Source organism: Condylura cristata, unplaced genomic scaffold (assembly GCF_000260355.1).
Source record: "Condylura cristata isolate star-nosed mole 26May11 unplaced genomic scaffold, ConCri1.0 scaffold00002, whole genome shotgun sequence".
Classification (NCBI taxonomy): domain Eukaryota; kingdom Metazoa; phylum Chordata; class Mammalia; order Eulipotyphla; family Talpidae; genus Condylura; species Condylura cristata.
The window spans coordinates 52,660,223-52,673,117 of NW_004567103.1; the positions used below are offsets into that span (position 1 = coordinate 52,660,223).

The 12,895-nt window shown below is 38.5% G+C and overlaps 1 protein-coding gene across 1 annotated transcript in view; it reads left to right on the forward strand.

Moving 5' to 3' along the window:
- DPP4 (dipeptidyl-peptidase 4) overlaps positions 1-12,895 on the forward strand; it is a 74,692-nt gene that overhangs the window by 9,498 nt on the left and 52,299 nt on the right. The window contains exon 5 of the mRNA XM_004674874.2: positions 12,495-12,578. Coding sequence (XP_004674931.1) covers positions 12,495-12,578 — 84 coding nt within the window. The remainder of the gene's footprint in view (positions 1-12,494; positions 12,579-12,895) is intronic.

A 12,895-nucleotide genomic window follows, 5' to 3' on the forward strand; every position in this document is an offset into this window, starting at 1 on the left:
ACAATAGAACAAATCAGAAACATCTGAGGGAAATTACTTTCCATTTCACATAAAAACACATATAACCTCACATTTTATTGAATTTGTAATGGGAAAGCATGACAGAAGTAGTCGACATGAATATAATGGACGAAGTTTAAAAACACATGAAGTTTAAAAACACAGGACAAAATTTAGATCTGCAAAAGTTGACCCAGGAAATTGGGATATAAAATAAGTAATAAATATAAAAACAAAATAATTTAGTAAATAAATGCAAGCAAGCAAAATGACCTCATAATAAACAGGTAACTCAAGTCTTTGTAAAATTTCTGGGGTGGGGTGTGGGGGAATTAACCTGCATGGAAATGATTATGATGACAATGGTTTGTACTGAGAAGTAAACCCAGACTGCACACCAAGGGCACCCTGGTGCCCACCAACCCTGGGTTCTTTCTACCTGCTCATTGCCACTATACTAGTAGCTATCTCACATGTCTCCTTTCCCCAAGAACTGCACCCCCCCATGCATATTCTCCCCAAGCTGAGCATTTGCTTCCTATTTTTAATGAAAATACAGAAGCTATATGAAGAGAAAGATCTCAGTTTTCATTTGTACTCCCTTCCGCTGCCCTCCCAGGGTGATGGCTAAACTTCCCAGACACCTGCCTATGTGAGGCCCTTCTTTGTGCACTGATCCAACCCTTTTACCTACTCAGAAACATAGCTCCAATCTACTGAGTCATTTTCCCACTATATAAACATACTGTAATCACCCATGTTCCTTTTTAAAATTTTATTTATTGATGCATACAGAACAGGGGTACAGACCAGTGGTGCAGGGGCAGTAAGAGGATTCACCAGAGACAGAGTACAGAGCAGAACAGACAAATTTTGAAGTAACTCAGGCAAACGGCAACCGTGAGGAACTGAGCTCTCCAGGTTGCCAAACTGTGTGAACTTAGAAGCAGTTTTTCCCACAGTTAAGAGTTCAGTTAGCTTACATCTTGATTTCAACCTCATGACAACTGGAATGGGACCTCTGACCTATGGGTATTAGCTGAGCTAATACCTGGATATTGTCACTTTTTGTGGTCATGTGGCAGAAATAGAAAAAAAAAAGATATTTTTAAACATTAAGTCAGGTCACATCCTTTTCCACTTGGAAACACTCAGTGGCTGCCCATCTCTCTCAGAGTAACACCAGAGTCCTCATGATGGCTGCAAAGTTCCTGGCCATGATCTCACTGGCTTTCTGAGATCCTTCCCTATGCATATCCACTTGGTCACTTACCCTACCACAAAGGTTTTGTGCTCACTGCTCTTTCTCAGGTTTCCTCTTACTGTGGGATTCATTGGTCACTCTCTCTCCTCCTCCTGGTTTCTGTTAAAATGCTACTTTGTCTTTCCGGCTTCACTCACCACACTTCTGACCAAGTGCATCCTGGACACTGCTGTGTTATTTTCTCCAGGTCCCTTATCATCACTTCACATCATTGCCTACCATTTCTTCCCAGAGGGCAGATGATTTCAGTTATGTTCACCCCTAGCTCTAGTAGGGCACCAAGGAACACAGTGGGTGCTTGTATTAGTTTCCTAGGGCCATTATACCAATTATGACAAATTAATGGTTTAAAAGGACAGAAATTTATTTTCTCCATCTTGGGTTCTCTAAGACCAAAATTAAGGTGTGAACAGAGCCAAGTTCCTTTTGAAGACTAAAAGGAAGAATCCTTCCTCTCCTCCTCCTAATTTCTGGTTCTTGCCTGTAGTTGCATCCTCCAGCTTCTGCCTCAGTCTCCACATGGCTTCAGCCTCTGTATCTCCCCCTTCCAAGTCAGCAAAAGCATGTTTTCACACAGCCTTCTTAGAAGGACACATATAAGTAGCTTATACATATGGTGGCTTTTTGCTGTCCTTATACACTCTTCACATTTAGGGCTCACCAGAGTCAAGTGTGAGCTTACACAACTATCTTTGAGAGACCCTAGTTCTAAATAAGATCACATTTTTGGTTCCAGCTGGACATGATATGGGGAAGGTATTCAACCCAATAAAACTGGTACATTTTGGTGAATTAAAGAAATTATCTGAGTGACCATGACAAAATGTATTTTGATGAACATTTTTAAATGTGGCTTTAATTGTGAGTAAAACTATGATCTTCATAAAAGATGGGATCAGCCATGTTTATCGCTGCTTTATTTACAATTGGAAAGACATGGAAACAACCCAAATGCCTAAAAGTAGATGACTGTAAAAAGATGTGGTACATATACACAATGGAATATTACTTAGCAACCAAAAAATAAATAAATAAGCACATGCCTTTTGCAGCAACATGGATGGAGCTGGAAGGGAACATGCTTAGTGAAATAAGCCAGAAAGAAAAGGAAAAATACCAGATGGTTTCATTCATAGTGGGAGTATAACAGACCAGGAGAGAAAATAATAATAATAATGAACAACTATATACCAGAGACATTTTATGGGGGTGGAGTGGGGAATGGGATAAAAAAATGGGGGGAAGTGCACTGGACTATGGTGATGGCACATGGGTGATTTGGTGATGGGAAGCCATGGGGATTACAAGTGAGATGAAAAAATGCACAAGATTATGTAAAAATAAACTATCATATTATTTTTTAAAAAATGGGGTTAGATTGGCCCTCCCTGGTGGCGCAGCGGGTTAAAGCACAGCACTGAGAATCTAAAGCCGCTTCCACATGAGTTCGATTCCCGCCTGCCCCGGAGGTGACCACATGGCGTGGCAGACCTCTCCTGACCCGCCCGCTGCTCCCCTCAGCAGTGTACTTCGTCGATCTGCCTGTTCTGCTCCCCACTCTGTCTCTGGTGAATCCTCTCACCCTCCGCATCTCTGGCCTGTACCCCAGTTCTGTATGAATAAATAAATAAATCTTAAAAAAAAAATGGGGTTAGATCATCCATCAAAGATATGATGTGTGCTTCCTATTTATAGATACCTGTGCTAGCAGCTGCTTGATAAAGATAAAATAAATTTGTTCTTTCAGCTTCCTTACAGCCTAATTAAAATAAGACTTTTTAGGTGAAATATTTATATAATGATATAAGATTATTTGAATAGTTGAAAAATATATGTATATATATTTTTATATATACATATTTTTTATATATACATGTAGACTATAAGCTTTAACTATGAAGAGAATAATTAAGTAGAGTATAAACAGTAAACGAGGTCAAGAGGTACCCAGAGGGATAGACAGTAAGAGGATGAACACCATGGATGCAATATGGTTCTTTGAGAACTGTGCTCATCAGTATGACAGGAGAAATAAGGAAATGGCTTGAGGCAGCAACAGGATCAGGTGAATACTTTTTAAGGTAGATATACCCTGAGCATGACTAACAACAAGATAGGCATGAGCAGTAAAAAGAAACTGAAGATATTTGGGGGAGAGAAGATGAAATCGAGTCCCTTATGTAACAAGGTACAGCCAAGGCCCATGTCTTCCTCTTTGGAAAGGGTTAACAATTAGCAAGAAAGACAAGGAACAGAGACCTGGAAAAGCGGGATGGAGACCAAGCTCATATGTCTGGTGGCTTTTGCTGTAAAAGAGCGATCATTGACTTTCACTGGATAATTTATACTTTGAAAATGTTCCCTGCAGGACCTGAGTTAATCAGAATTTGTTATGTGTTATGTTTAAAACCTAACACACACTTTTTTTTTTAATGTATATAAGGGGAGAAAAGAACACTGTTATAATGTTTATTTGACTACTTTTATGAGTTTAGGGAAAAGATGATAAGAATTATTGGATGTACCCCGAAAGAGAGAATGAGGGTGGTACAAATGTACTTTCCAAGAAAATTACAGCGCTGCCATTTTTAGATATAGCACAGAGAGAAAATCCTAGAACTTTCAGAAAGATTTGGTACCCCTTAAACTTTGGAACATTAAAGCAAGTTCTGTTCTGATCAACCCACATCTGGATGATGCTACTGATCTGCCTGTTTAGATTAGTTGCAAACACTGAGTCAAATTCCAGGAAGTCTAATTTGTCTATTCCAATTCACCAAGTTGTCAATTGTAGCATTTTGCACATGTAGTAACTCCCCAATACCAAGACTGCTCAGTAGAAGGACCATATCCTAGGTTTTGGCACCCCATTGCCTGGTTCAAACATGGCATTGGTGCTCGGTAGTCATGGCTTTGAGTCCAGTAATGATCTGTGCCTTAGCTTCTTTGCCCATAAAATGGGCATCAAAATAAGTTGATAAGTGCACAATGCCTAGGATAGTCCAGTCTACCAAAAGGGCTATGTAAGCATTGTGTAATTATTATTATTATTATTCTTTAAGTATTTTAACATTCTATTATTTGACTAGTACCAGAGGCAGGTACAATAATAGTATTTGAATTAGACTCTTAAAAATTTTTGCTCAGCTAAGACTAAAAAGAGCAATTTCTGTGGCAGCTTTCTTTTCCAGTGATCTTGTCCCTGATATCCTAGAAGACATTTATCATATATCGTAGTTTTACTGATGATGCCTATAAAACTTTCTGGCAAGTCCTTCAATGACTCAACATGAGGGCTTTCGCCTTTCCCAAATGTTGATGTTTCTTACACAAACTAGTTATTCTTAGCTTGCAACATAAAAATTTTCATTAGTGTTCCACTATAACTACTTCTGAGTTGTTTTTTTTTTTAATAGCCTTTGCTAAAACAGTACATGTTTCATGGCCCCATGATTATTTGTCCTTAGTTAAGATGTTTCCACCATTTAGATGTTTCTCATCACTTTAGACTTTCCTGATTTAATGTTAGCCAGCACAGAGGGGCATGAACATCTTGTAAATATTAGTGCTGGCTATTAATCTACTGATCTTGTTTATTCCCAGAGAGCCCTAACAAAGGAAAAGGGAGTGACTATATGCAGAAAAAGTCATAAAACAATTTCCATTTCAGAAAGGACTTGAGCAGCTATGACAGTCTGTTTAGTACTGAGTGCTGAGTTTCCTGGCACCTTGCTGGGCTAATGGCAGAATGAATGGGGCAGTGTGAACTGGGTGTAATCTCAGGCAGTCTCTTTTGTCTTGTGTTTCTTTGCCAGAGACTATAGATACTTTCATGTTGATTTGGAGACATGAATATTCTACCCACCTTCTCTTTTTGGCTGTATATATTGGAGTCTCACACTGATATGGTTTTTGATTCAAGGTAATTAGAATTTCAATCTCAATATCTCTCTTTTAAAGCCAATCTTGGCAACAGACTTTTTTTTTTTTAAGCTCACAATTCTCAGAAATGTCTGGATAGGTCATCAAATGAGAGCCAGGGCTAGCCAGCTATATTTGTAAATAAAGTTTTATTGGAACAAATCATATTCATTCATTAATTACCATAGTGTCTGTGGCTGTTTTCAGGTTACAATGGCTGACTCGAGTAGTTTGCAACAGACATAAGGCCCATCCACTTAAAATACCTACCATCTGGCCCTTTAAGAAAAAGTTTGTGCACCCCAAGTCTAGAGACTGTTTTCTTACAGTTGAAAGGGATGTATTTTGGAGGTAACATATATGAGTTAGGGTATAGTAATATGAAGAACACAGATATCACAATGAATGTTTCAATAGTGTTATTTAATATAAAACTAGTTAGGCAGATTGAAGAGCAGAAGAGGAATTCTGAGGTATCCTTCAGAGAGGAGCTGCAAGAATGAGCTCCCATTAGGGCTTGGAAAGATAGGAACAAGAGGGACACAGAAAATATGAACCCAAGACTCTTAGGGGTATGAAGCACCCAGCTGCTTTCTGGTACCACTGAGAGACCATTGAGGCAGGTCCGGTTGTTCCAGAAGAAGTGAGAGGCTGTCACGAGGTGCTACATATGGCCACAGGCTGATAGAATTAGCAAGACAAAGGAAATCCCTTCTTTTCCCCTATTTTCACTTAATGGCAAGTGGCCTGCAGACAAAGGGGTATGAGGAATACAATTTAAATCCCCTTCCCAGCATTACTAAGCAAAGAGCAGCACACTTTTTGAGCTAAGGGACAATATGCAAATGACTAGCAAGGCTTTAGAGGACTGAGATGGCCTAGACAGCTAGTGGCCGGCTGGAAGCCAAGGCTCTAAGCTGGACCCTTCTGGCTGAGTGCAGTGCCCTTCCTAATACTTCAGCTATGCAGTTTACTGCATTTAGAGCTTTGTTCCCATATTCATAATCCTATGTTTATGTCCCTGGGTTTATATTGTCTGGTTTTTATATTTTCATTCAAGAAATACTTTACTGAATGCTTGCTGGTCTAGACTGTAGTGATACAATAATAAACAAAATAAAACACAACACAACAAAATTGGTGTCCTCATGGGAATAGATTCAGTTAAGAGAGGTAGGTAGTAAATAAGATAAATAAGTAAAATTTGTGGTAAATTAGATAGTATCACTGCTAAGAAGAAAAGTGAAAAGAAAATCAGGAAGACTCAATATAAAGAGAATGCCAGGAGTAGGGACATTGCAACTGTTGTCTAGGGAGGGAAGATGACAGTTTCCTGAGAGCTGCAGGAGGAAGGGTGGATGTGATGCCTCAGGTGAATGAGAGGGGAAGAACCTCCTAGCAGAGAGCACAGCACTTTGAAAGGCCCTGAGGTAGGAGTGGGCTCTGGTGAACCTTTGTGGAAACTGGTGCAGATGGAGGAGGGGAGGGAGGGAAGTGGGCAGAAGAGAAAGAGAAGAGACTAGAGGCTGACAGATAACCCCCCCACCAAGTTGCTTCCATCTTTCCAAACTGGTGCTGTTCTGGGAAATATGCGTTGTGCCATTTGCTTGGCCTTTCAGAACAGACCTTTGGAAACACAGTGATTACATCTCTCACAAAAACTTGGTCATCTGACACTGATCCTAGGGTAAATGCTAATAGTAAGCAGTCCTTACAGTTCCTTGTTAAGCAAAATGGCATTACTTTTATCAGCAATTATTTAGAAAATAAACTCACTGATTGTGATTTTAGTCTAATGCCTCTTGTATATAATAATCTGGGAAACATCACTTTTCACAAACCCTCTAATTTCACTAAGTCCAGTCCTCCCAACTCCCCTCCCACCCATCCCCTGTTGGGGGGTTTATTATATAAATGTTAAATATTATATATTTATTATATAAACTGCTGACTTCTTCCAGGATTCTGTTTGACATGTTTAAGGAAGAACATATTTTCACAGAAAATGATTAGGTTCTACTTTTCCTAATGTTTTTTTTCACTATTATGCATTATGCTGTCTCATTAAGAATATTTGGGATATGAACATAGTGAAACTGAAAGGCTATTGTTATATTGCAGTGGCATTCCCAACCTTAGCACCACTGTTGACTACTACCGGGAGAGAATCTTCAATTCACTTTGTATATTTGTAACTAATTACCTAGCACATGTTAGGAATAATCCAAAAATAAATAGCATCACATATCTGGAGGGCTTCCTAAGTTCCAAGTCTTGCCACACTTAGCGTACATGATCTCATTTAACCATTGAAATCCCTGTGGGCTAGATGATTCTAACTTGATAGATTAAAAATTGAGGTCTTTGAAAGACGTAGCAACTTTCCCTTGGGCCCAGTACAAGCATTAGCTCTGGACTCAAACCCAGGCTCTCTGATTTCAAAGTCACTGGGAACCCCTCCTCTTACTGATATTTATTAAATCAAATACCAGTCATGGCTGGAGCCCACATCCACTGCTGGGCAGTACTGGAGATGAGGACACTGGCAATAAGTTTCTTCTTCTGCTTTCATTATTTTTCTTCCCCTGTCCCTATGTCAAGGCTGTTATTTTGCTAGAGTGAATTTTAAAGTAACACTCGTCTTATTTCTTTAGCATCAATATAAAATGTTAACTGATTACCATATGGAACACAAGAACTCTATAACCACATATCTTTTTCCTGTGTTTAACAACTTTGTGAGTTTATGAGCTGTAAAGAGCACATTTCTTTTTAGTTGGATTTCATTAGCCATTTATTTACCAAAACAGTTTATCTTTGTAAAGGAGAAATATTATATATCATAGCTTAATAACAGGCAAAAGTTTAATTATTCAGAATTATTTAAATATTCAAAATATCCTATACTCATTAACCAACAATTGGTCAATGCTAGTCTATTCCACAAAATTATACTACTCTCTTACTTGGCTTTGAGATTTTTGGAATTACTTTTATGCACGAATAATTGTGATCTTGCAACAAGGATTTGTTAAGATATTGTACATGTTGAAAAGTGCATTAGTAGACTGGAGCTATTTCAAAAGTTATTAATCTATCATATTTCACTGATAAACATGTCGTTTTCATGCGCTTCAACCTATAGTGGCTGTAGCCAAAGAAGAAAAGTATGAAGTTACCTTTTCTGATTTTTAAATTAAAGAAGATATGAATCAAAGAGTTTCTGTATAAGCTGATGGGGAACATATGATTAGCTGCTTTACTTGGCTAGCACAATGCTTTGAACTGATAAGTCAAATGAACGTCATGTCCCAGGCCCACCAGGAAACTACACAAGCAGCCAAAGACCTTCATCTGTTGCCACAGCAGTGCCCCATCCGTGAGCAAGTAGACAAGCAAGTAGAAATGTGAGTGCGTCCCCTAAGTGTTTGACAGAATAGGTTGTATCTTGGCAACAAGCTATGAACTTGCTAAAGGTCAAAACCTGGACTTGGCACGCATGTCTCACAGAACTCGCTTATCTAGATGTTTCAAAAGTAACTTCCAATGTGCACCACTTATCAAATGGCAAGGCAAAAAACAAGGAACATTTGTTGCTCTGCTTGCTCCAATTTAGCAGTGCTGTTCTGGAATTGGGTAGCCAGGATATGAAAACTGGCTTGCAGGGTCATTGTGCGGGAGCTCAGTGATCTTAACATGAGCCAAAGCTTAATGTTCACGGGTGGCCTGGGCCATAGCAAGATTGCAGCATCGGTGTTGAAATCTGCAACATCATCAGAGAGAACACAATCATGCTGGACCCACTGTGAGCAGAAGGAAGTCCAGAGATGGTGGAGATGATGGGTTTAGAAAAGCTGGGGACCCATAGCAGACAGAAGCCAGCCACAGCTGAGGGGCAAGGAAGTTCGTGCTCAGTGAGGAATGCATTTTGAATGAAAAGAGCCTCACCCTAGGCCACAGGTGAAGCTACAGGGAACTCTGCCTCAATTATTTTAATATTCTAGTTGTTCATGTGTTCTAAAAATCTGGAGCAAATACTCTTAGTGAGATAGCATTTAAATGAGAAAATATCGTATGTAGTCTATTATAGAAATGCAGTACTTATAAAATCAAGTCAGTGATATATGTTCTCCACATTTATGTATGTCTAAGTATACATGTACATATATATATATGTGTGTGTATTTTAGCCCATTTGACTTCCTATATCAGAAATAGACTGTTGACTCAAACAACAAATAGTTGTTTCTCACACTTTTGAGAATGAAGTGACAATAGATTAAGTCTGGTGAGGACTTAGGTTTCCTTTGTCCTCACATGGCAGAAAGGGAGAGAGATCTCACTCAGTTCACTTTTTTAAGGGTACTAATCCTGTTCCCTAGAGTTTCACCTTTATGATTTAGTCACGACGCAAATGCTTCATCTCAGCGAGGGTTAGGTTTTCAACATGTGAATTAGAAAGGGGCAGCAAAAACATTCAGGCACTGCCATAGTCATGTGTACGTGAAACTACTATAATCATATATAGTCTATCTAGACATCAGCATAGCAGTTAATATTATGAATGTATATAACTGTTTGAATTGTGCTAATTTGAGGATGTGTTCTATGTCCATCTTAGATTCTGAATAGCAAGATGTATATCACCAAAAATATTGCTCATATAATATGCTCTTTATAATTGTTTGATTGTATAAAACAATGACTGAATGAATATGAAAAACTGGGGGTACTTGGTGAGCAAATTCAGATTTGCAGTCTTGTAATCTAGTATGAGCTTCAAATATTACTTTCCACAGCACAAGAATTTACTTCCTTTGAGAAGGTAGATGCATACAAGGGCTGGTTTTACCCTCATGCTGTACTTCAGCTAACAAACACAAATATCTTACTGTCAGATTGAATGCAAAACAGAATTTTAAAAAAAATTTTAAATACTCCTTTAATTAATTTAACAAACTAGTCTTAAATTAAATCGATAAAGTAATAAAAACAAGGTGCAGTGATTACACCTACTGAAACTGAAAGTTTCATAGACAGAAACTTAACATCAGATGAACTCCAAAGAAATAGAATCTTAAGAACATCTTTTGAAAAAAACATTTCCGTTAAGAGGATTACCTTTCCACAGGTTATTAAAAAGTTCATAAAATAGGAGGCTGTTGACTTTGTAATTCTCAAGAAAGTAAAACTTTTATTACAGAAATGTTATGATGGTGGCTAATGTTTGTGAGTATGTTTTTGTGTTTATATCACAAAAGGAAATAATTTGAAAAAAAGACTTAAGAGGCATCATCACTGACAGTTCTGGGATGGGGAAGAAGAATCACATTGACGTTGGCTAGGTTTATAGGATATCCTGTGTCAATCAATAAAAACTGTGTGAGCATGTGTGTGTGCATGCCCACACGTGCTGATATGCCTGTATCTTCTAGTATATAGAACTGTGCTCAGGTTAATGCAAAACAAAACAAAACAAAACAAAACAAAAACCCACGGTCCTGCCTTCAATGAGGCCATGACCTACTTGAGTAGGCCACAAAAGAAAGCATAAAAAACATGTCATCAACACAAGTCACATAATGGCAAGAGTCAGATGACTCTTGAAGTGTAGGAGCAAGTGACAAAAAAGGCAGGACTGAAGAGGTGGGACTTGGAGGGTGGTGAATTGTGGCAGCCAGGGAAGTATTTGGAGATACTGCAGGAAAGTAGTTTTAGAAGTAGAAGCCGAGAAGTCCAAGAAGATCATCTGGGTTAGTAGACAGATTACTGTGGCTAGGTTTGAAATTTCATGCAAGGAGAGGGTAAAATTATCCTGAAAAGACTCTATATCAGATGCGAAGGCCACAAGTGCCAAACTAAGGCATTTGAATCTTCTTGTGGGCAATGGGGAGGCACCGAAAGCTTCTAGAGAAGACATCATCAGTGTGAAAGCAGTTTTCTTGAAAAATCCTTCCAGTGGTGATGTAGTAGAAGGCTTGGGATGGGCCAAATCTGATGCAGGGATCCCTGGGAAAAGACTTCACAAGAGGAATCAAGGATTGACTGGATGGGGGTGGTGGTTAGAGAGGGTGATATCAAAGCTAGGTTTGAGGTTCCGTTTGGTCATCAGTTACAGAATATATAGCATGTAAGTTTCCTAAGGAACATTTATTTTGAAAGGAAGACAATTATTTCAGATACATTGAAGAGAGTGTCAGAGTGCAACAAGTCAAATAATACTGCCTGACACAGCACTGGATATGTGAGTTGGGGATGTGTAGGCTAACATGATGAATGCAGCTTTTGCATTTACTTAAATGGAAAATGTGCCTATCGCCCAGGAAGTCACATTCTTTGGAGTTCTTTGGAAGGAAGAAATTAGAGAGAGGAGCAGAAAGCTGATGACTAAATAGCAGGGCATGGGCAATGAAGAAATATAGGTTCAAAGTAGGAAAAAAAATAATAGAGAGTTAACAGAAGAACTAGGTATTCAGAATCCCAAGGTTTCATGAAAACTTCCAGCCTATGAAGGAAAAGCAACAATAGAAACAAAGATCTTGAAACTGGGCAATCGGCCTGTCTCAATGGTCTGTGTGGTGTGAAAGGGCTTGAAAGTGGATGGCGTAGCTTCAAATAAGGGTGATCTGGCCTTGTACTTCACATGACACGATCACACACACCTGTTGACTAGTCAGACCGTGATGTGCTTTAATAATAAACTGTATACTGCGTTTCAGAGACATAGTGTGAGCAAAAGATAAAATGAAAGGCCTCCTTAATCACGTTGAAATATGGATTCCATGCCAAAATTACAATATCTTGGATATATTCAGGAAAATAAAACTTGCTATGAATATTAATTTGTCATACATTTTTTCTTAAAATATGCCTACTAGAAAATGCACTGACATGCTAGTTCCACTGGGCATTGCTGAGCTAGACCTCCATGATGAAGCTCACTCAGCCTGAATCTAGTACACGCTCACCTATGCTTTAATTATTCAATGAACTTTTGAAATTGAGGAAATGTTAGTTAACATTGTTGCTTGTATTTTGGGGGGTATAGGATCCCCTCTTTGGGTGTTGCCTCCCTAGTGCGCCTATCACCAAAGCACCCAGAGTAAGCCACTATAGTCCCAGTGCTACATGTATTTTTACTCTAGTCACTCAGGTAGAAATCTTTCAAAATGTTTTGTGAAAGGTATTTTTTTTAGGGTATTTCTGGTAACTTATGGCCAGAGTATATTGCAGCAATGAATTTATTTATTTTATCCCAAACTTAGGTTATTTCACCTTACTGAACATTTGGGTCTCTTTTTTCAACCAGCTGACAAACGCAACACCTACACTCTATCTGATTACTTGAAAAATACGTTCAGATTGAAGTACTACAACTTACGATGGATTTCAGGTAAGGATTTGGAGATGGGAGGCAGGAAGGGTTCATTTTAGTTAGATTGTGGGGCACTTAAGGCATTGAAACCATAGTTTAGGTTTTAGTTAAACCCTATGGAGCATGGGGAAATAAGACAGAAAGACACCTTAGTATTTCTTTGATATGTACTGTAAAAGTTCAGGGTGAATTGATATCTTGACAATAATGATGGAAAAATTAATAAATATTAGTGTAGTCATCATCAGCTAATGTTTTTCTGACTTAGAAATATTTAGCACTGTGTGAGCATAGATCTTAAATTTTACTGCATAATTTTTATCTTATGAAGATGT